At 42.9% G+C, this 25336-nt stretch overlaps 1 protein-coding gene across 7 annotated transcripts in view; it reads right to left on the reverse strand.

The window, feature by feature from the left end:
- The window catches only part of BCL11A (BCL11 transcription factor A), a 99450-nt gene that overhangs the window by 62489 nt on the left and 11625 nt on the right, over window positions 1-25336 (reverse strand). Inside the window, exon 1 of one of the 7 annotated variants that reach the window (XM_027131756.1) lies at window positions 12619-14302. The exons of the other annotated variants lie outside the window; for them this stretch is intronic. Within the exon in view, the coding sequence (XP_026987557.1) occupies window positions 12619-12643 (25 nt within the window). The 5' untranslated portion in view covers window positions 12644-14302. Of the gene's footprint in view, window positions 1-12618; window positions 14303-25336 lie in introns of those variants that run through there. 7 annotated transcript variants of the gene reach the window in all.

The following is a 25336-nucleotide window of genomic DNA, read 5'->3' on the forward strand; positions in this document are numbered from 1 at the left end:
ACACGACCACCCTCTGCAATGGCCCGGGCGGTTGGGTGTTTGTTGTTTGGGTTTTAACCACGGGATCCCTAGGTTAGCATTGCCCAGAGAGCTCCGGGATCTTCCCCCAGCAAAAGCTCCAGTTCTGAAAACCACTGCAGCTGTCATACCTAAAAGCGTTGGGAGTAGCACGGGTCTCTGAGAAGAAGTGCAGGAGGGCCACCCTGGGTCCCGCTGGGCCAGGAGAGTTGGGACAGAGGGCCAGGGATGAAGCCAGGGATGAAAGTGTGAGGCCCCGGGCTCTGTCAGTTCTATCACTGCCTGGTGAGTAGACTTAGGCACCTGACTCCCCGCTCAGCCTCAACATGCCTCATCTATAAAAGACACAGGAAACAACAGGACTTCACAATTCTACATCTACACAGAAGATGCTCAATAAGTATTTACTTCCCCCTTGCACGAAGGAAAATGTCCATGCCCAAAGACTTGTACTGTCATCTGTGATTCTGCAGCTACTCTGGTCAATGAGAAACAAGAAGCCTTGCCCTGAAAGTCAATTTTAGGGAGAGAAAAAATTTTAAAAAAACACTTTAATTACTGAGATTCCGCTATCTTAATTTAAAAAGACAAAATCAGGCCCAAACTCCCTCCGACAACGCTGGGCCTGACATCACCTTGCCTGGTTCCCTCCACCGGCATCCGCTCCCCCTTCGCCTAAGGCACTGGAGGTGAAGGCGGCGTGGATCAGACTCTCGGTTCCGCATGGCTGTGCTGCAGCCGGTAGTGAAGTGAGTCCAGAGAAATGTTACCACTTATTACTAATAAAATGTATTTACTTTGGAAGTGTCTGCGTTAGAGTAGACTCAAGATTGTGCCTGTAAAATGGCATTCCAACTCACCTGAATTTCAATACACTTACTCAAGTGGAGAGCAAGAGGTGGGGCCCAGCCTGGGAGGACATCGCACGTGAAAATGTCAGTTTCTCACACACACGGACCTGGCGGACAAGGTGAGAAGCATCGCGTTCCACCTGAGAATCGCCACACGCTGGCGGGGGCAGGGGTTGGGGTGGGGAACAGCCCACCAGAGAATACTGAGGAAATATTAAGAGCCTGAGTTCCCTTAAAAGTCCATCCAGAGCCAGACGTGAGACGGGGTGCCGCAGGGCATCCTGAGGACCCAGCAATGACTCCTCAGGCTCAGGTCAAGCTGGATGGACCCCATTAACATGCTTCCTGGCAAAAATCGACACAGTTGTTCACGGCGGCAGTTCAGGGGGCTGCTTGTTGCTGACCTTCCGTCATTCAAGTTGAGACCTGAAGCCACAGCACCCACCAAATCTGTCTCCCCACAATCGACAGCAAAATGCGAGCTATGGCAGACATCTCTCAACCCGGGAGAGAAAATGAAGAGTCCTGGGATTTCCCAATCCTGACACTCTGGTAGGTAATGCCAGGCCAAGAAGATTCTTGTCTCCCAAATACACCAAGGGCCCTATCAGACACAGGCTACCATAAAAAAGTAGGTGTAAAAGTGGAGCAAGGAGGACCATGCAAGTTCAGAATGTGGGTATCAACATCTTTAAGGCATTTTTCAGACATAAAACACAAAACATTACACCTGTCAGGTGCTGTGCCCTGAACTATCTCCAGGCAGCTGAAAGTCAGTACATCAGACTTCTAGCGATGTGCAAGTTTAAGATTAAAAACATGTTGGAACGCTGACTTCACGTGGTGCCAAAAACGTGTCTATACCCTTTTAGGAGGGATGGGTGTGGAGCATCGTCCGAGAAGGATGACAGCATTCACGCCGCAGAGAGAAAATAAGGTCCCCCCTTGCTTTCTTCCCTTCCTGCCATCCTTCCTGCCTTCTCAAGGAAATTTCTCCCCAAATCTGACATACTTTGCAACAGCATTAAGTGAACTACTCCAGAGGGTGAGGTTGGAACCGCTGAAATCCTGGGCAGATGGCTGAGGCCAATTCTCTTCTGACACGTGAGGTCAAAGCCACTGGTTTAGACATTCACGTGGCCACGGGAATGTGCTTATTCAGACAGGGGCTCCAGGTCACATCCAGTGTTCTCCTGAATTACTCTAGTGACAACAGAAACCCACTGGCTGCTAAAAGACACTTTCGTTTGGCACTGCCATTTGCCAACCTATAACTTAAGCACTCATGGCCATGCTTACTTAACTCTCTCTTGACAAAGAGCATAAAAGTTTGCATCTACTTACTCTCCCCTCTCTCTGGCAGAAAACTCACGTCACTGGTAAGCAATTATTGTACCTCCTTCAAATAATTCAGCTTGAATTTTCACTTACAGCTGATGTATTTATGCACAAATGCGTAATGGTGTTATGGCTTCTTTTTTCCAAAAATTGAAAACTGCAGAAAGCCAAAGATAACGTACTATACCTTGAAAGGCATGGCCTATGGGCAAAAGCCAAAAATAAATAAATAAAAAACCCTTGCAAAATGATTTATGCAGGAGTATCATTAAAATTTTCCTCAGAAGTTCCCAGGCAAATGGGTGCCTCTTTAATTTTCACCCTTACAATAAACTCTTCTGCAGGTTTTGTTTATTTTGAGGAAACATTTCACTTTTTTTTTCCAAGACATGAGGTGTGAATGATGCAAACAGTATTTGGATATGTAAACTGAGTTATTTGCATAATGTATTACTAATCAGTGAGTATAAATTCTGGAGTCTGAGGAACTGAACTCAAGTGCCACAGAATTTTTTAAATCGAGATGATAAAAGTAAAGAGCATTGCCCTTCTGTGGAATAACGTACACATTTGCATTCTGCTTCTAAGAAAGAGAAATTATCCCCACAGAGTTTTCGGAAGCATTTTTTAAAAGTGATGTTGATGTGCACTGCTTCGCTCTGACTCAACAGTACAAGGCATAAAGGTCCTCAATTCACAGGCACAGCCACACCAGGCACAAGCACCAAGGAGAAGATCTTTGCGTCTAAAAGAGCCAAAACCTTCCTCCCACTCCCATGCGGGTCTGCCTGCTGGACCTACAGGAATCCGAGACATAAAGCAGGACAGGGGGCAGCCAGACATTCTGCCTACATCACCCATCAGATCAACTTGGTCCCCACGCTGCAATAAGCCAGAAGTCATCCACACCCTTCTCTGCTTGTTTCCACTGGTGTTTTTATGCAAGCTTAGCCCCTTCTTTGCAGAAAAACACTGACATGGATGTGCAAACAGCAGAAAGATTATTCCAGCTTTGTGCACTTCCTTTGCTAACCAGGCACAATCAAACCAAGTTGGAGAAACTATCTGTCTGAACATTTTTTTGAAGAAGGAATGAAATGGGGAGAGGAGAAAAAGGAGGTGTAGCCCAGCAGTCAGCCCCAGACAATGGCACCTTCCCCATTCCCTCAACGATGGCCTATCAGGTCCCGAATCACCCAAGAGTCACCTGCATGCTCGGAACTCCCACAGGTGCGCCTCTGAGCACGTGCGCACGTGCACACGCACACACCGGTCCTGGAGGGTGCCAGGATACATTTCTACAACAGCTGCTCCTATTGTCTACTGCCAGTGAAGCCAAACCAGCCTAAAATTTAATTTAATCTGCTATAAACCCAAGCTGCCACTTAGATGGCAGCTAAAAGCGCCACTCTCAAGATAACTGAGTGACACTTGCTAATAATAGCCTCCACATGAAGCAAGCAGGAGCAGACATCTTGTGAAACCAGGGGAACCCGGGCCTGGGGATGGCTCAGAGAGGCTGGTCTCAGCTTCCAGGAGGCAGGTGGCCGTCCCGGCTGTTGCTACACAGGAGAACGCGAGGCCCCTTTATGACTGTGCAATCCCTGCACCCCTGCCTTTCATCTGTCGGGGGCTGTGCCCCAGTCCTCCCTTGACTAGCACTTTTTGTCCCCTTCTTCCTTAGAGTGTGGTCAGCCTCCTGTCAGGCAAACCACGCTTCTCTAACAGCCAGGGCTCCAACGGCCACAGGAAGGCCCAAGAGCCTTGTCTTCCTCAACACTATCAGGGGAGTGGCCACTGCCCACCTCCTTCTTCCTAACACCCACCAGGATGAGAAGAGGCACCGGTGCTGAAACTTGGTCAAACTCCACCTCCAAATCTTCTTCGTGCACCAAAAAACATGGGCTCTCTTTTCTTCCAGGAGCGTGGAGCACAGTGCAGATGCTAAGACGACCCCCTTAACAGCAAACCTTCCAGATGCAAGATTTGGGCTCCCAAGTGATTTCTTCACCACAGGACCCCTGCCTCTTCACTGCCTCTGAGCCAAACCCTTGGTGAAGAAACAATACCCACCGAACAAGGCCATTTTGCTCTTTACCACTCAGGCAGCGCCTTTATTTTCGGGAACATCTCACATATATACCGAAGTAGACAGAACGATAAATCAGCTCGCGGGTACGCACCATCCAACTTCAACCACTAGCACCTCGCGGCCAGTGTTGTTTTAACTATCGCCAACCCTGCCCACTGATTATTTACATTGATTCCAGACATCCTATCATTTCATCAGTAAATACGTCAGTATGTATTTTTAAAAGATAAAGATTCTTTCTTTTAAAAAAACCCCACAAAACAATTATCACACCAAAAAACAAATAAAGTGAAAGTAATTTCTTATCATTAAATAGGGAAGTTACTTTAGACTCTGAAATACTTCTTTCCATCTAGGTTATGCTTGGGAGAATCCCTTTCACCAGGGTTCGAGACTGAAGCTGCCAAGGAAAGCATTGGGAGAGTCACACTCTCTAAAAAGGGTGACAGACTTTGTTTAAAGCTATCTTGCACTTTAGCCCAAACTCCCGCCCCTTGCAGTTCCTTGCCCTACTGGGGGTCAAACGCACGCTCCGAAAGTCCTCTGTGAGGGTCCTCACCCCTCTCAATGCCCACCAGCCCCCGAGTCTCCCTTACTCCCCACCAGGTGGCTCATCACCGCGTCGGGCAGGCAGGTGCACTCCCAGTGTTCAGAACCGGTATTTATTTTTCGTTGAAGAAAGTGTTCTCTTGGACAGTTCTGCACAGAATTCATTCACAGAGCATGTCTTGGATATACAGCTGACTAGATATGTCACTTATGTTCCAAATGGGTTTTCACAGGTCAAGGTTCCACAGGCAAGAGCAAATACTATTTTTAGACAGGATAAGGTCACAGTGCTTTTAAAGACAGTAAGGTCTACAATAAAACCTATTGATCAGCCTCTGGAACTACTGCTCCAGAGAGACACGGAGATTGAAACAAAAATTGCCTGGCCGTTTTCTCTATAGACTCGGTGAGTAAAAGCTTGTTGGACTTAATATCTTTCAGGATATAAAATAAGTAAGAAGTAACTGTACAGATTACTGAAGTCCATTTAACCAGATGCAGAGGCAGGTCAGGGGAAATATACTCCTGGCAGAACTCTGAAGAAGGGACTTTCAGGCAACAAGTGTTACAGCCACCGAGCAAGAGAAAAACCAGCCTTCTCAACTCAGCGAAGGCAAAAGGTACAGGCGGCCATACGTGAGTTCAGCTTGAGATTATTGTCCCTAAATTTGCAACTATGCCCTTCAATCCGGGGCTATGTGAATAACAGACCCTCAAAGACAAATAGTATGAGGATGCCATTTGCCTAAATCAGAATTCGATGAAAAGAGGTATTCACATGAACGATGTTTTAAAACTTTTATACTAACTTAATGGAATCATGGTAAATCTAAAGATCTTCCTACTTTCTCAATGTTTCTCTCTCTATATGTATATATAGAGTATGTGTGCGTGTATATATATATATATATATACACGCGCACTGTATATACACACACTATATATACACACAGTATATACATGTAATGTATGTATATGTGTATTCATGTAGCTTGTATGTATGTATAAATGTGTGTATGTGTATATATATGCTATGTCTCATGACGACAGTGTTGATATATTGGGGAATTTTTTTTCAAAAGGCATCACAAGTCTTTTATAGGTGTACCACCCAAGACTCCAGTAAGAAAAATCATTCATTGCCAGTGAAACTTGAGAAATAAACTTAGAAATCATACACACACACAGGAGCCAAAGCAAATGAATCATCCAGGCACAGAAAGCCACTGGAAAGTCATTTAACTATAGCCCAAAGATTCACGAATTTACCAAGGTTTTAGCAACAAAACCCTGAAGTCAAATAGGACCTGTAAATAAAGACATTAACATAATGGACTATCACATCTTAAACTTCAGCCAGAGATGTGAAACTCTGAAGTCAATTATGCCCCCATAAATACTTCTCCATTGTCAGCACTGCTTGTGATTGTCTTGGAGACTCGGGACCACAGGAACTAGTGTGAAAACTGGAGGGTATCTTCATTTATCATCTGCTCCCATCTCACAGCCCAGCTCGCAAACAAAATATGCCACGGTAAACATAATCCATATATCATGTTGTGACACAGCTGACCCCATTAGTAAGCCAAGACTGTCCTAGCAGCAGCATCCTATCAGACATTAACAATACAACAGCTGATACATTTGCACAATACAATTGGAGGGGAGAGAGAGAGAGAGACTATCGGGCTATGAAATCCTAAACTTCATATCTGAATACATATTTTGTCGCCTATCTCTTTGGCATGAACGTTATCGTGCTTTCTCTTCAGGTAATAACCGAAGGGGAAAATAGTGCCTCTAGGTGGCTGCCATTCATTCGATCCGTCCGTTATATTCATTTGGCTTAAGTTAGAGCTAAATTTTTTCCTTTTCACTGTTGGGGATTTTTTCCCCAACATTTTTTTTTTTTTTTTACCAGAGACAGAAGAGCACACAAAATCTGAAATAGCTGATTATCAGCACCCTAATAGAGCACTCCTAATGAAAAAAAATCCCTAAAAGATTATAAATTAAAGAGGCAGTAATTTAAATAAACCACTTTTTTATTGAAGCTATAGATCTCAAGAGTGCCTGTGTCCTACCAAAAACACGTATTTCACAACTGGTTCATTTCCCCCTTATTCTTAGCACGTGGGATAATAAAAGAAAGTGTCAGATAATCATTATCCAAGGGTTAACTTTGAATGTTGGCTTTCAGCACGCTTCTGAAAACATCATTTTACATCTAATTTAACGCCACGTATCAATGGTATTTGCTGGACAGCCTGGAAAACGGAAACATCCATGCTAAAGTCAATGGTAAACACCAAGTTTAGAAAATGGATTGCAAAGATCACATGTCCCAGAAGCAGCCATATGCTTTTACCTACATGATGAATAAAAAAAGAACATTTTTCCTTCAATTTATGCTGTCTTCAACACTAACAGAGGGAGAGTTCTTCTAAACATGTTGCATCGGATGCCTTTAACAAGCAAGAATTTGTAACTCCAAGAACTCAGCATATGTAGGCTATGTCCGTACAGAGAAATCAGCTCTGGGGGGAGGAAGGAGGAAAAGATCCCTGAATTCAGTCAGTTAATTGAATTTAAAATACCTGGTTGTTTGAATGCAACTGATTTCTTTGTCAAACGTATTTCTATTTTGACACAGCTACAGTTGCCCAAAAAAGCAAACTTGGAGAAAATACACATTACACTCTTTAGAGTTTATCAAAAAAAACAGCTTGCTATAATTAAAAGATGGAGAAATCTTGTAAGGCTGGAAACTTCTGTGAATTATCACCATTCCATTATACCATGCTTCCATTTTGCTTCCAGCAATTGGAAAGTTGCTCTTAAGCTTTCTGCCAAGGGATCATGAACCCAAGCCTTCATCTCCAATGTCGCTTCCAACTTTGAGGCAAATCAAGAAAATATTCTGGCCTCTTTGCAGGTGAGCCCCATTCAGCAGCCAGATTCCAAAAAGAGCAGGAAGGAGAGGCAGTTGGGAATCTGCCTGTGGTGTTCAGAGTATATGCTAGTATATGACGGGGGCTTAAAGACCCAGCTGGTCCAGACTACCCATTTTATAGATGAGGAAACTAAAACACCAAGAAATGAAGGGAACCCAAGGTCTCACAGCTCACGGTCAGAAGCCAGGCATACTGGTTGCCAGACCAGTGTCTTTCTACTATCATTAAAAGTCAAAGTTTGGTTCTAGAAAAATCCCAAAAGACCTGAATCCTCACCATCCCCCAAACCAGTCTTGGTCATTTTTCCATTGCCTTCATGGAAGAGTAAATGTCTAGTACAAACTTTTATTTTATCACTCTCTTTTTGTTTTTACTTTCTTGTTTGGTAATCGAAAACGGTTCATCACAACGCTCTCAACTGAACTGTCTTCCTCTTACAGACAGATACTGTAGTTTCCTAGTAGCAAATAGTGGCAAGGCTGGAAACCAGAATATTGTTTTGGGGTTTTTTTTTTAAGATTACAGTTTTTTCTATAACAGTGATTTCACATTCTAGGTGCAAAACAGGTATGGTTTCTCTCACTCTTAACTTGGGCAAAATCTAAACTGGATCAAATTTAGAATCTGGTTAAAATCCCATATTTCAGGACAATGTGTTCTAACTGAAAGCTCTGGGTTGGCTATATTGTGTTTTTTCTTTCCCCAAAGATTTTTAAATAGTTTTCATTTTTAAAAGGATTTCAACTTCGAATTGTGCCGATGCCAAAATCTCTATACATCTAATCAATCAATAAATAAGACAAACAAAGCAGCATATGTTTATCCTTTACCATTTGGGGAGTGTACATTAATTATCGCAGACTGTCTCCTATGCATCTCCCCCTCCGTTGCAGACAGCAGTGCTCAAAACGGTCCGCAAAATAAAAATGTATGGGGTAATTAAATGGATATTTATAATTAGAACTTAATAATTTGCATCAGGGACAAATGAGCTCTGATTTTAATCTGCAGCGCATTTAGATTAGCCCAAAGATAGTGTAATTTGATGGTTCATAGGCCTCCTCTCAGATTAGGAAATAACACCAAGCCTTCCAAGACAGCGCGTCTGTGTCAGGAGCGTGTTAAGGAAGAAGATGCAATGAGAATGTTTGACAATGTGAAAGCAGCCATAAATTACATGACAACTGTGTAAAAGTCATGATGAAACAAATAAAGGGCTGACCTATAATGCGTCTGATTCATTGTGACACACACAACTCCCTGCACTAATCTCTGCCCAGCCAACACATTCTTAAACGGGGAACTACTTAGCACCGGGAACGCAGTAAATTATCACTAGTCAACAGCATTGATTTTTAGTCGACATTTCAATCAGGTTGTAGTAGAAATACTACCCAGCTCATCCAACAGCCTCTTAACCAGTCCGCTGCCCCTCTGCGGTCTCCTCAGTTATGGCTTCGTTAAATTTCCATTGCTCTCACCATTCAATATTTATTATAGCGTTGCCACATCCAGGCACTTGGCCTGAAAGGTCACCGGCCTGCCTCTTGGGACATTAAATTCGTGCTTACCTTAACGGAGGCAGAGCCAAAAAAGAAAAAGAAACAAAAGGCCACCATCACAGAGCTGGCCTGATTTTCAAGAGAATGGAGAGAAAACTGGAGTGGGGGGGAATTAGGGGCTCTAAAGCAATGGTATTTTCTTTTATTACTTCAGCTTTTCAGTCTAGGGGTCCCAGTCAACAAAACTCAGAGCTTCTCTTCTGGGGTGCTCAGTCCTCAACCTGGGGCATGTAGAGATATGGGGAGCCAGGCGAAGAAGAGGTGAGGGGGAAGGAAGGAAGCACGGATCTAGTCCCAGGGCTGAGTAAGAACTGAAATGTAAGGCTTGCAGCTCTCCACCCACGTGTATTCTCAGCAGCCACCTCCGTCCCCACTGCCCACTCAGAAGACTGCCTGCATCCATGCCAACGGCAACCTCTTGGTGGTGGGTCTACCTAAACAGCCTGCCTCGGCTCCAAGAGAACGGTTACCCAGTGAGCAGAGGTCCCAGGTGACACCTGTCGGTGCCGAGGCCAACACGTCAGCTCCCCCATGGGGCCTCCGCACACAGTAGGCACCTCCTGACTACCCCACGACTCTAAAATTATATAAATGGTGGTCTCTGGTGGCCCAGCCAATCTGAAAGGATGGGTAATAAAAGGAAACCCCTGCCATTTGGCTTTGGAATACATTATGTAATCCCTCTGCAACAAACCTCAGGTCTTGCTTCAGCAAATATTAATGGTGTCAGAGCAGCCTGCGGAGTGACTGGGGGAGGCCACCATGCAGCTGAAAACTTGCCTCGGGGAAAGCCACATGTGGATCATATGGAGTTGTTGACTGCAGTTTCCATTCAAAAATTCCCTCAAGTCTCCTTGCCTGCTTTCCGGACTCGCCTTACCACAGCGCTTGTTTGGCCAGAAATGAAAACCGCCTTGAAGCAGATTATTACCGCTCAGGACCTCCTACACGCACACGCACACGCACTCTCTCCCTCACAGTGTAATTCTGATTCTCCGGACCCTTTAAAGGTGCAGTGAGTGAAGAGAATGCCAAAGAGACAACAGAACAGAACTGCTGAAAGCCAGACTCCGCCAGCCCTTCCTTAAGAGCGCTAGCTGGGTTTCTTGGTCAGCCTTCTAGTGTCTCCTAACCAAGTCACACACACATAGTAAAACCCCCTCCCTCATCTTCTCAGGACCCTCGCCCCACTTGCGCATCACTCTGGGCAGATGGAGAAGTGGCTACTTGCAAAGCAGAATTCCTTACATTACTGCTCTTTCCAACAGCTAGCTCGAAGACTCCAATACGCCCAGGACAGCCGCCCAGGGACTGGATGGGAACATTCTTCTCCTTCCCAGAAGACTGAAAAACTCAACTACAGAACCCACATGAGGGCGAACCGTCCAGCACCAGAGCTTCCCACCCAGTTGGTGCCCCAGCACCACTGCAGAAAGCGGCAGACCTCGTGAGGAGGTGGCAGACGGTAATGACTAGAGGCTAAAGGACAGAACCCTTAATACCGTGAGCCCTTAAGGAGGGAAGTTACTTAACCCTTGGTGAGCCTCGATTTCCTCTTCCATCAAATGGGGCTAACAGGACTTCCCTTCTGGGGTTGCTACGGGGTAGAGTAACAATGTGTTGGATCCACAGTGTGGTACTGGCAACTCCCGGTGTGCATCCTCTGTATTTATGCTTTCTCTCTTTTACCCCTTGCACAGACCCTGGCAGAGAGGTTCTCTGAGTGGTCTTCATTTCACAGAGGTTAAGTGGTTCACCCACACCCTCCTGACCAGTCAGTGGTGAAGCAGGACACTGAACCCACAGCAACTATGTCAGACACCCAGGCACATTCTGCTGATGAGGCAGCGCATGTCTGCAGAGAGAGAGAGGCCAAGCATTGAGGGACCTGCCGATGGAGAGAAGCCCCCCCCACACCAATCACCCCACCACACCAGATCTGCAAGGGTTCCTGAGCTTTCTCCACCCAAGGGCCCTTTCCCACAGGAGCCTACCTTGAGGCAGAAAGAGGCTGTGAGCGCTTTAGAAACTCCCCTGCCCTGTTCTCTCATCCCAACCTGCTCTCCCCACACAGGGAGAAACTACAACGAGATCCCAGTCCTTAAAGGAGAAAAAAGTTGTAAGCCATGAGTCATAATCATAATAGTAACTAGCTTTCCTCAAGTGTTCACTGGGGGAAACAGGCAAGCATCCTCATGTAATGCTCACAACGTCCCATGAGGTGGGTCCTGTGACACGCAGCCCCCCCCCCACCGCCTCCATTTACAGATGAGGAAACCGGAGCTTGGAAAGATGAAGAAATGTGCCCAAGCTCACACAACCAGAAATGGCAGCACTTTTTTGCCACTTTAGTCTATGTACTCACAGAGGCTAAAAAGGGGAAAAAGAAAAAAAAAAAGGACATACACGTATTTTTAAGAGTTTATTTCCCCTCACTCAGGCCCTCTTCCTTTTCTTACCACGCAGGTTACAAAGACAACCTCGGTGAGAGAGAAGACAGCATCTAAGGGCTGGGCTGAGTTTTGGGGGTTATCTGTGGGATGAGCCCAGGGACCTCCAAATTTTCCCAGTTTATATAGGTTCCCAGACGAAGACGGGGAAGAAAATCCACCTCCCTTGTGAGGCTTCAGCCTGGGGAAGTAAACATGATTTTATCATATTTTACGTGGATGTTCACGATGGTGCCTTTTCAAGTCCATGATGGGAAAAAATATTTTTTATTTTGTGAACTGCACTTTGGACAGGCCTCCAGACCACTTGAAAACCCCAGTGTCCCCTTCATGGAATTCTCTGGACCCAGCGTTAGCCCCAGCAGCCCCTCTGCTGGGAGCCAGAACATGCCTCCTGCCAGTGAGTAACAGGGAAATTCAATTACCTCGCCACTTGCGGCAAGAGGGCAAAGATGCACATTAAAAGAGCCAAAAATGTCAGGAAGTTATTGGGCTGATGACTCTTGCTTGCCAACACTCATAAGTGAATACATAGTGTCACAATAAACTAAAAAACACAGAAACACACCAAAGAAGATAAGATGATCGAGAACAAAACGAGCCCAGACACATGGGTTTGCCATCAGCCCTGCTTGGGAAATGCTGTACTTCCAACAGGGCATTTTTTTCCCCCACTCCTGGCCTTTCCTGGGCCTTGCTTGTATATGATATCGCTCAGCCACCAACAGATCAGTTCACAGGTCCCTTCCAACGAGGAGTTTAACTGCAGCCATTTAAAAAAATGGGTTCCCACCGATTTCCTACCTGCACACGCAGGCCCACCTGCCATGCCCCTCTCTGGCTCGGCACACAGATACTCCGGCACATGCACTCACACACTCTGGTCTCCTGAACACACCAACCCTTCCGATCCCCAGCCCTTGGGTTACTGGCGTTATCACAACTCTTTTTTTTCCCAACGGCAAGCCAGGAAAGATGATAGAAACTGTGTATGTAGCCAAAAGACTAGCCTCAACTGGTTCAGAGGGAAAAAAAATTGAGCTGTGTATGTTTTTTTTTTCTTGCCTTTAGCCAAAGACCTGGGAGCATTTGATGTACAGTCGGCAGGTATTTAAAAAAAAGAAAGAAAGAAAGAAAAGGGAAAAAAAAAAAAAACCCCACCACTGAAAAGGCCTGGCTGCACTGGGGCCCTGACACGCTCTCATCTAAAGCTTGGCCCTCGGCCAAGTTCATCTGTTAATGGACAGCCACAACCAAGGCCTGCACCTCCCCCACCTCCCCGACTCTTCTCTGTTCTCCTACCTCTTTCGAGCTCCTAAAAACTAGACATCGATTATGTCTGCACTTTTCCCTTTCTATTCAAGATAAACAAAGTGCTTCAAGTTCAGGGCACACCCTGGGACCCTTGACAAAACAATCTATCATTCTGTCTGCTAAACCAGTCTGGCTACACCACAGCCAGGAGAGCAATGCTCCCAATGTACAATTTTCCCTTTGTGCTCCTTCCCTCTTGCTACTAACCTCTTTTCTTTACCACCTTCTCGGGAGCATATGGACTTGACCACTTTGCTTAAGGCCGTCCCGGTAACCTCAGAAATTAAAGAAAAGAATGGAGCTCCTGGCTGCCCCTCCTCCTGCCCAGGTTTTTCTGCTCCCCCTGTGGCCCCCTCTTCCCTTGGACACATACATGCATCCCGTTAGACCCACACAATCCTTTGGACCCTCTCAGCACAGACACCCAGAAAATAAATGAAATTCAGGGACTGCCCCTTCTTTTGCTCCCTGCAAGAACGTTTTAAGTGAATTTTGTTTCAAATCATATCCATTAATTTATCCTGACTCGCAATTAAATGCAAGTACACTTTTTACAACCGGTACTGAATGTATTAATTACAACTACAAATGGTCAAATGAGAGCACAGTCCCTCCTAAAAATATTAATAAAATACATAATAAATAATATTAATGAAACAAAAATAGATTCAGAAGCCTTAGCCAGGGCTTTTATTATTTCACACAAGGGGAAATCCAGCCAGTGAAACTTGCTACACATACTTTGGCAGGACTCTGGCCAACCATCACCACTGAACTCTAAAAAGCATGTTTGGCTGCAGGGCGGAGTGGGGGGGATTACAGCAGTGCCCTGGTGCTGGGGGTTTTGTGCAGATGCCACCTTGAGAGGCCGACTGATGGCCACGGTGCACAAAGCACGGCCCATGACATCTCACACAGCTTTCCCGTGTGGCTGGGAAAAGTTACCCACAGGCTGCTTCCCCTTCCTAAGGCAGCCCAAGCTGTTACTTCAATGCCCACTCCTCCCCTGGAAGGACAAACGAAATCCTCTAGACCCAGAGAGAAATGAGCCCTGCTAAATTAAGGGCTTAGGATTCGTGCCCCCATCAGCACCATTTACTGCACCAGCGCTGTTAGCTGCCTTGCTGCCACACCACCAGGCCCCTGCTAACCTATCTCCACATCCCGAAGCCCCTCGCTTCACCCCCAGCACTCCCTGCCCCCTCCCTTCCCCCCAAATCCAACACACCCACCACACAATCGAATCTAATTAAGATCAGGAGAAAATTTGCATTTTCTTTTCACTGTACCCCCAGTAATCACAGAAGTTCTTCAAATTTTGAGAATTTTGTTCCTCTGCTAATTATTTCCCTCATTTTGCATTTCAAGGCACAAAGACAGTCTATCTCACTGGTGGTCTATTAATAGTTTGAAGTTTTGAGCATCAGAAGGTAGGGTGGGTTTTTTAAATTTTTTCCTTTTAAAACTATTCTGTCATTTCCAGTTTGGTAAAAAGGGTTGTTTTTTTTTGTTTTTTTTTTGTCATTGTTGTTAGTGGTGATGATGTTCATGTCTCTTCCAAAAAGACAGCTTAGCTGTGCCATTCTGTATATTACGATTTGGTCACCCCCTTACAATAGTTACTCTTTGCCTGGTTTACTGATTTACAGAACCTTGGTATGTGAACGGCAAAAAAAAAAAAAAAAAAAAAGAAAGAAAGAAAAGAAAAGGAAAAAAAGAAAGAAAATTCCTTGGCATAAGTGTATGTTTGCTGATCAAATTTCAGATCATGTGTTGTTCATTATTATGACTTTGCTTGAAAAACAGTTTACCACAGTGAGATGGATTCCCTTTATATGCTCTCTACCCCTCCACTCCCTTTAAGTACTTTGAAAACCAGTATACTTTTTTTAAGGTACATCTAAAGCCTGAACTGGTTTGGATTAAAACAATGTTTCAATGTCTGTAAATTCCCTCAAAATACATTTTTAAAAGACTTACACAAAGCCACACATGATTTTGAAGAAGCTAATGAGATTGTCCCACCAACAAAATTTAATGGTGATTTAAGAAATTCTAATACTTTTCAACGACTTCCTATAGGGTTATTTGTGTACTTGACATCTATACAGTCTCTCCATTATATAACAATCTACTCTGGGTACACTAGATGATGCCAATCTACTAGAATGAAATTTGTACTCCATATAAGCAGAAGTTTCCAGTCGGTTTTGACTTACCATTATGTTTCAATGTAAAGTGTTATTATAGCTGAGTATAAAGCACAGCTACTCCATGCTCAGGGTTTTTAACTCTAATACTGTAATCTTTCTTGCTGCTTCTAGGGCTGTGTCAGTGTTTACATTCCTGGAAGTTAAATAAACCGACATGGCAAAACTCCTGGATAGACTGAATAATAAGGCTTGTGATGACTAAATTGTTTACTTTTTACCTTGTTAGGATCCCTTTCTTGTAAAGTTTGGGGGAGAGACAGAGAGAGGAGGAATGGGGGTGGGGGTGTGATATGATAGAAGGAGAGAGATTTACACACTGGCTTCCATATGTCACAAAGACCTTCCTACCCACAACCAACGAGAACGAAGCAGCCTGCCTAAGTTAGCTTTGCCTTTTTCGATTTGTTTTGTTTTCTTGAATACCGGGTCATTTGAATACCCCCTTGTACTACCTTCCCTCCAATAAAAAATATGAACATTTTTTTGCCCATTTTCAAATAGCAAATTATCCATTAGATTTCATCATATCTTAGTAAAGCAATTACATCAAGAAAATGATAGTGCGTGTGGAATCAATTATGCATGCAGTTGGCCGGAGACCAAAGGCTGTGAAGTCGGAGAGGGCAGAATCGCTCGACACACACAAATAAAAAGCCCCTGGATCTCACAGATGGACCCCATCAGTTCATCTTACTGCCTAAAAAGTTCATGCACTTAATAATTTATTTGTGTTCTGGATACTGTTTCCCAGCTGAATATTAACAACTTTGAACTGAAGCATGCTTTTAGCATGGTATGGCTAGAAGTCACGGTAGGGCAGTGCTAGGGTCCCTCGGAGGTTAAAACTGTAGTTATGTTTCTTACACACTGTTCATTTTCCATCACAATTTATTTTCTTTCATTAAACATTCCTTTTAATCAGAATATCAGTTTCAATGTTCTGATTCTGCTTGTTAACCAGTGATAAACTGCTAAACCAAAGACGAACATCAATAATACAGCACAGGCTATTCAACAGCAAAGGCAAACACCAAAATCACAGGCTCTCAAAAATCGGAAACCGTTCGTTAGCACCTTGTTTTCACAGCCAGGGCACTTGTGTACCTTGAGGGAGGTACCCGGTAGCCCAGAGACCACGATTTACTTTAGTGACGAGGGGAGGACACAGAGAGAGCAGCTGAGAGCAGAAGGCCCCAGGAAAACTTACTTGAGCTAAGAGATAAAGAAGTCAGCCAAACCCAGGCCCAAGACGTGGAGGTGCAAAAGCCATCTATTCAAAGCAGAGACCCAAAGCATTGTTAGAAAGGTCTGTAGTTTGTAGGCGTCTCTCCTCCAAAAGAGCCTGATGTCTTAATACACACTGGAATAGTCAAGTCTCTCCGCCATCAAACTGCTAACAGTGAAACTGCCCGACAACTTGCATGAGGGAACAGGGACATACATATTTCTGTACGTATCTGGATGTGCCTCAATCATACACCTAAATTTTATAGTCTTCTCCCCAAATGAGAACGACTTCCAGCCAACACTTCCACAAACTGTACTTAACGTTAAAAGAAAACGGATAAAACATATGTAATTACTCAAGGTTAGACATCTAATTCCTCAATTCACTAAAGGAAACTTGGCAAGAAGATGCATCATTTTGCTCCTTTCTACTGGGGCATCTGAGGAGGAGAGCCACTGAGGCAGCTAATACACAAAACATGATCAAAAGTGATTAACAACAGCTTCATATGCAAATTGCATTAATGAAGGAGTGCAAAGTCATCATGTAAATTAAATATGTCAAATCTCTTGGTGAACTTTCAATCTTGAGAAGAAAAAACACGGCTTTAATTTTTTTACATCATCAATTTTGCAAGATTGAAAATCTAAGAATCTTGGTGCTATAAACAATTTTCACCTTTTTTTTCTCCTTCAGCAGGCTGACAGGCCAGCCTGATGTGCACCGAATGTACATGTTAATAGGCCAATCAAAAATGCAAAACAATTCGCAATTACTGGAAGGACCTAATGGTCATTAGAATTTACAACTAGGTAATGAACTGAAGTCTGCCCACACCATGCATATTCATAAAGCAATTTAGCCTTTGAAGATTAAAGAAGTGCTTAAAATTCAAATGAGCTTTAGCAAATTATCAGTAAGATTCATCCAAAAAGCAAAGGGTTTTTCTTCCTATGATTTCCTCATTTTTTAAATGCAAAATTGTTATATCTTCCAGACTGAGCTTAAACTAAACATTGAGCTTCTAGTGAAGCCAAGGGGCTAAGAGACAAACAGAGGCTGCAAACATCGTTACGGACTTTGTTCATAAAACTAAGCCCTTAAGAGCCAAACCTATCTCTAAACATGGTAATTTATCAAAAACAGCCCAGAGTTGCTCCTAGGCAATACTGCACAGTCCTCCAACAAAACAGATTAACGCAAGTCCCACCACCCTCCCAAAAAGCCTTTTTCCCCTCAAGTTGAGTCTCCTGTGTAAACATCCACTATGGTATAAAAACAGCTTTTTCATCGGCTTGGAGTGGCATTCATTTTAGAAGTTTCTGCTTCCAAAGAGAAAAGAGCAAGGGAGAGGGTATGAGGCAGAGGAACGAGATCTGGTTTACTTCTGAGGAGTGAAAATCTTGTCGTTGGGTATGTGTCTTCCTGGGGGTTCCCCCCTCCTGCACTGGCAGCATTTAACCCAAGAGGAACAGGTCAGACAGACATCAGCTGACATTCAGAAAGTTAGGGTGTCCACCCCACCCCCCAACCCCAGTCGTTAGAGAGCATCGTGGGAATTTGGATTTTCACGCTTCCCAGTTACCAGTCTGGAGAAGAACCTAACTAACTCACACCTTGAATGCTAACACATACCTTACTACCCTCAGGACATTCAAGAAATTCTAGTGACAGCATTCCCAGTGAAAGTCTTCCCCACTGCCATCCCAAACACTCAATCCAGGTCAAAGCACGGAGGTTATATGTAAACCCTTTCTCAGATGCTGGACAAGTCAGACTGAGAATAACAGCTTTGAAAGGACCACGTGCCCGTGCTTATTGCTCCAAAGCTGGACCCAAAGGGCTCTCTGCTTTGGTGACTGTGTTTGAACCCCCACTGAAAATATTCCAGTAGCTTCTCTCTGCCACCCTTCTCCCCCTTTCTCCACCGCCCCAGCCTCAGATGTTTTCCTGGAGTTGATCTTACCCAAAATGTACGTATATCAAGGAAGTGGGAAAGAGGAGGAGAGGGAAGGGAGAAAACCTCAGGTACTATCCCCGATTCCTTGACTATCTTACCCATGGGACCTGCTCAGAAATGTGCCACATTTTAACGTTTGTTAGAAAGAACAGGATGCAAAGCTGCACAGAACCCACATTCACGACCATCTGTAGGAACCACAGGTCTGCAGTCCTGACCAATTCCATCTGACACTAATGTTACTCTACATGAGTAGAGTTCAATGAAGGTTGATATGGGATGTGACAGAGTAAATCAGAATTAGATTAAAAACAAAAGTTTAGAAACCGATGCTACACTGCAGAGCAAATGGGACTTGAAGGCCAAATTTCCCCTAACTGCCTTCAAGTCATTTTCCCTATTAGAGCGTTTGCCTGCCACCCCTCTGCTGGCAGTGCCGCAGTCACAGCAGAAAGTAGAGTGGAATGCATACAGGAAGGCTTGAGACGTTCCTCTTTGGATACAATACCTATATATTTAATATACAGCAATTAACTTCTGGTCAGGAGTCTGCAGGCAGCAAGTTGCCCCAAGCAGATAGTGGAGGAGGGGGCCCGGAGCTGGGACAAGCACAAAAGACAGGTCCAACAACAATGCCTGCTGTCAGCAGCTGAATTATTTTTATACAGGAATTTTTATCTCTATTGTACAAACAAGTACGTGTCTGTGCAGACTTGTTAAGCAATCCACTTGTATGTAGAATAAGATTTTTTTTTTCTTTCTTGCTACCAGTCACACAGCTCTAAGATCAGAAGAAATACATAGTCTTTGAAGCTGCTCAAATGTTTTAGTTAAAAGGACAGCAGTTGTTTTCAAAGATCCAAGAGTATCTTTATCAGAATTAAATTTTTCCTTATTGATTTTTTCCCCCTTAACATAACAAAAACATAACGTGAGAAGGTTACGATTTATTATTAAAATTTTTCTCAGCCTTTAAATCGTTCTTCAGTAGCCAGTGTTCACTTTTAAATGTAAAAGAATAATTTTTTTAAATCTTAGAATGGGATGGAGTAGGAGAGAGACACTCATGAAATTTAAAATTTAACATTGGTGAATGCATTGTTTTAACGATGAACTCAAAGACTTGGGAGAGGGGGCTAAAATGAGCAGTAAATGGCTCATTGTAAGCGGCCCCGAAATGTAAATAAATCACGAAATCGTGGTATCCCCTGAGTCGGTTAAAGGAAATGCTTCAGATATTTTTTTTTTTTTTTGACCCAAAGAGAAACTCCATATTTAAAACCTAAAAAGCAGACGTGGCATGTAGTACCCTGTGCTCCAGTTAAGGTAAGAATCCAAGCTACACCTTATTTCCCTAAAAATTGACAGATGTGATTTTTTTTTCTGCAGCTTTTTATGCATCATTACATATCAAGAAGATGAACTGATGAATATAAATGTAAATGCCCCCATGCTCAGCAAAAGGCTTCCCTGTGTTTTTTAGAAAGTTCCAAAATAAAATAGAAAGTGGAGAAAGGGGGGACACCACAGCACCTGTGTTCTTTTTGAAAGCACCTTTGCAGGTTTCACAATAATTCCATTCTTCATTTTAATGGTAGTTTTTAATCAGTGGACTCACCTCTATCTAAAACTAAAATCAAATGGTAGGTGTAATTGTTCATTGCCAATGCTAACAACAGCAAAGATACACACAGAAACTCATTGTGAGTGACCACAGGTCCCCAGGTATCCCCTTCACCAACATGCCTGCTCCAGGTCCCCACTGGGAATTCCCTGGCGGGGCCGATTAAATTCTGAATAACAGGCTGACAACCCTATCTGGAAAAGGGTGTGCACGGCGTCTTCTCTCCTCTTTTAGAGGAAGTTTAAACCTAATCATCTCACCTTCAGTGGGTATAATTTGCTGTTTAGCACACCAAGAACTTGGTATTTTATCTATCTAAAGAGATCAAAAAGAAAAAAGGAGGGCAGAGTGGGAGCAAGCTGTGGCCTGGCCTAGCCCCTGTGCAGGGTGCTAGCTCAGAGCAGCAACCTGTGCAGGTAAGACTTCCAGCGGCATTGCATCAGATCCGATCACATCAGTCTCCAGGGTGAACCGAGAGGTGAAACGCTCCGGTGCCCTGTCTGCAAACTTCTCATTCGCCAGTTCTTGGCGGCTTATTTTTCCAGAGTGTTTTGTTTCAGGAAACGTGTGTATTTTTCTTTGTATGTTTTGTGGATTTACCACAACTGGTTCTGACAGCTGTTGATACTCTTAAATGAACACATTATAAAAATCCTCTTTAAAACCTCAAGCAACAGTGGACTCAAAAATAATGGTAAAATATTTTAATGGAGTTCCAGTTGAGAGTTGGTTAAAAAAAAAAAAAAAGTACAAATGAAGGTACAGAGGTCCTTTAAGTCAGCGCTAGATTTAAACTGAATGTCTGTGTGTGCGCGTGTGCGTGTGTGTGTTTAATGGGGAAAGAGGGGTGTTGCAAATCACCACAAATATTTACACTGTACTCCCTTTGTTCAAATCACATACTTTTAACAGGAAAACCTGGAACTGTGGCTATTTAAAATTTTAAATATTCAAATGCCTGTAATTAACCATATGAAACAAATTATGTCGCATTTCTCCATACCAGAACATGCAAAAAAATTCGGGTGGGGGATTGGGAGGTGGCAGAGTCGGGGAGACAACTCCAAGAGGAGGAAAGGATGATGTTTTCATTTTGCTATAGATCAAAGGAGAACAAGAATGGAAACTGTGGCATATCCAGCATTTTTACATTGCTGTCTTTCACACTGGGCTATCTAAGTTTACACAATTCCCCAGACTAGCTGCATACTAAGCTGGCTGTGTACAGCTTTATTATGGTGCGCTGGTGGAAGAAGCATTAATATTCCAGCTCCGCATCTGACAGGGCATTTACATGCGCCCATCTGAGCGGCACCTGAGAGATCTTCCAAGGTGCAGTAGCTGTGCGCCTATTGTAAAGGCAAATGAAGCTCACCTATTCCCTGCTGGGGTCACAAGTGACCTCACCACCCCCCCATGCCTCCAATCCTTCCCTTGCCAACCTAACTCAATGCCATCGCAGAATGACGAATGAGCTCAGAAATAGACCCTAAGTTACTAACCCTGCTAAGAACAGCAAAAGCCTTTGCTGAAATGTTTTAAAAATGCATAGGGAGTGCAGCTGGCCAGTAAAAAGCGGAGAGACAAATTCCAGTGAACCCAATACGGAATACGTTACATTCTAAAACTGATTAGAAATACAGTCTGATGTTTACTGGCTTCAAATTGAGTTTGGCATCAAGCATACTAGCTTTAATAATGCTGGCATTTTTTTAATTATTATTTTAAATCTGCCTTTGGTCTTTAGGAGCACATGTGGAGAGCTCAAGCATTCTTATTCATCAGGTTACATTTCCTAGAAATTAAGTTTGTGACAGAAAATGACTCTACTAGCAATAATATGGTCCGTGCTCAAATTAATTAGGTCATTGTTGTAAAAACTACATGGCAAATTACAATGGTAAATTTACTGATATTGGCCAGAGCTCTAACCCCTGGGAGTAAAGGGGAGAAGCAGTTTAAGGATGCTTATTTACCTGGGTAGGAGGACAGAACAGAGGAGGGAGGGATACGATGCCAATTTTCTATTGGTATTACAAATAAAAATACTAGTCATTATCCATTAAATTATATAGTCTGAATATATTTTATGAACTTTATTAATATCCTCCAAATTGACACATAAAATTAAAACCTGTTCGATTTGAGATAGTGTTAAAAATGGGCCCTACGTTTAAATCTTTTTTTTTTTTAATCCTTGTAATAACAACACTGCTGACATAACCATGACCCAAATGAAATCTGAACAAGCAGAAAGGTACTAAAGATCCTTGGTGATTAAATCTCTTGCTAAAAAAGTGGCAAGGTGCCAGGCTGGGTCCAGTTTGATGCTAAGTGACTTTTATTGCACAAAGCTGGTACTACTGTATGTAAAAACAGATTTGGGCTTCGGGTAAATTTTGTCAAATGATTTCTTTGTGCAATAAGGGTGTGAACAGAGCAACCGGAGTAGATTAAATTAACATCAAGTGACGCAATCTCGGTGCATCTCCCTAGCTGTGCTACTTCAGTTAAAATTTCATATTTTCCCCCCAAACGAAAGCCGAACTATCTTCTTTTTTTCACTGACTAGTGTACAAGGCCACCATTCACCTATTCTCCTTTTTGAAATACTTTCACTAAGAAATCACAAAATTCTGAAAAATGCTTCCCTAGGATTTGCACGTTTGTTACATACTTCAATTTAGTACCCCCCCACACACACATTAGCCAAACTGCACTAAGGCTGCAGTGTGACAACAATGATTTTCCAGGATTCTAAAATGTGCCATTAATATGCATCCAATTCACCTCTTCCCTGAGCTTGAAGTTTGCTGTCCTGACGCTGCCTGCACGTGTCTATGCTCACTTGCATTTTCCAGCCCATGGGCAGCTCCACAATTAAATGCCACATTCACCAGGAGAAAGGTGTGCAAAACAGATTTCAGATCCTTTAAAAGTAAAAGGCACAACTTGCAATACAACGAGGAACTGGGTGATTTGAGAAATTACAGCACTGTTTTTTAAGCTTTCCTAGAATAAACACAGAGAATGGGAGGGAAACTTTCCCCCTCTGCTCCTGTTCTTGAAGTGAATACATATTTGTGTTTCCAATAGAAGGCCATTTTTACATTAACTGTCTGTAACAGCAGGAGACAGAAAAACTAACACAATCTCCACATCACACACAGGATGATCTTCATATCACGTGGCCCTATTCTCAAAACTATTTATAAAAGACAACTAGGAAAATGCACAATGCATCTTTTCTGTGTCACGGAAAGGGTAACGTCGGAAGAACTTTGGGATCTTTGGGATCTTCCACATTGTAGATTTTTTTTTTCTTTTTGGCTTGCCGAAGTAAATTTAGCAGCCATGCGGGCCACTGTGTTTAATTAAGCTTTCAAAAGTCCTCTGACAATGCCAACAATTGTAAGACACTTCTGCGGCTCAATCATGCAATCGCTGTGACAGTTCTATTTACAATTTGTCTTAGAAAGAGTTTCTCTCACATTGTACTTTGACAAAACATCCAAGCTGCCAGTTCACAACCTTTCTCTGTCTTATTTACAAATACATCTTGTATATAGGACTCCCAGTCTCATGAACATGAGCCTTTGGGTAATGGTCCCACAAACACAGGCTCCCAATGAAAATCCTAGGTATTTATTAGGAAACAATATTCTTTAGTCTCTGGATGTGAAGGTTAAATAAATGTTCACCAGTAAACTGGGGTTTTGTTTGTTTGTTTGTTTGTTTTAGCTGCCATGCTAAAAATTCACTTCAGAAGTCAGTGGTTTTTATTCAGAATCACACAAATAAAGAGAAATGAAAAATAAGAGGTTATAATAGGATACTATAATTTATAGTCTCATTTACAATTATACCATAAAGTACATCTTCCAGTTCAGTCTGAGATAAGAAAGAATTCAAATGGGTACAAAAAGAAAAGGCAAGTTGAGTTTCTAAATTCTAAAAAGCATGAGTATGTTATACTTGATTTACCTTTAAGTAACATGCTTATATATTTCTGGATTGAATTAGTATTTCTCCTCTCACAGAGCTTCTGGCTTACATATTATTATCTGGGTATGAGGTGTATTGTCTAGGCAAATAATTTTTCAATGCCCTGACATCAATGTCTATGTTCATGATTTTAAAGAGAAAAAATGTTATATATCAATAGCAAGAGACTTCACTACACTTTACAGGACTAATCATATTTTCTCCCATTCTCTCAAAAAGCTAACTTTATGACAGCCCAACCCTAATTTAAAGATTTCTATGTGCAACAGCCAAAACCTCAAAGCTGACACTGTGGGATAATATTTTTTGGCCTTTTCTATAAGTGAACAGCAGCTCCACAGTCACTAATTTCAATGAATATTTCCCCCTCATAAAACAGGAGTCTAGAAAACAAAACAAAACCCTAATTAAAAGCCCTGACTGCCAGTCAAAGGCTGCTGATATCTGATGGTGGATATCTGACACATAACATTGATGAACTGGGCCCTGCACAATATAACCTGCCCATTTCCAGTTAAATTAGTACGACTTCAGTGGTCTCAGTGGATCACAGTCACACAATATTTTGAATGAAATGAAAAAAAAAAAAAAACCTGATCAACATATACGTGTGTATTCAATCAGGTAAAAATCATCCTTTCTAAAAAATACTCGGCTTTGAGAGGCCTATGTACAGCCAAAACCCACACCATCTTACTGAAGTTTTAAAGGACACTCAATCTCCTGTGTGAAAGCCCCAAATTCTAAGCTTTATTTATCTCAGGAAGAAGATCTGTCACTGTTTGATTCCAGCTTCCTGCCTATAAAACAGCACAGAGCACACAGTAAGCTCACATCCAACTTACAGCACTTTAATAAGGCCTTTCCTACACAGCCTATTTAAATAACTACCTCTTATATGGCTGCCAAACATATTCTTCTAGAGATTCATCAATATACCTCTTTCCTAATACAGAGCATTGCTCCTCCTTTCTTCTTGTGACACAATTCAAATATCTACTGAATGATTACTCTTATTGTTTCCCTCCTCACCGTAAAAAGAAAAGCAGACTTGGGAGTTGTGAAGACGTGCTCTAGAGAAATGGGCTGGGAATACACAGCCGTCTTCCAGAACTTCGCTTCAGAGGCACCTAAGGGCCAGGGCATCTTAATTTACGTGCGATGGCAGAACGTTAATT

Source organism: Aethalodelphis obliquidens, unplaced genomic scaffold (assembly GCF_003676395.1).
Source record: "Aethalodelphis obliquidens isolate GAN/ISIS:26980383/991018 unplaced genomic scaffold, ASM367639v1 scaffold40, whole genome shotgun sequence".
Taxonomy (NCBI): domain Eukaryota; kingdom Metazoa; phylum Chordata; class Mammalia; order Artiodactyla; family Delphinidae; genus Aethalodelphis; species Aethalodelphis obliquidens.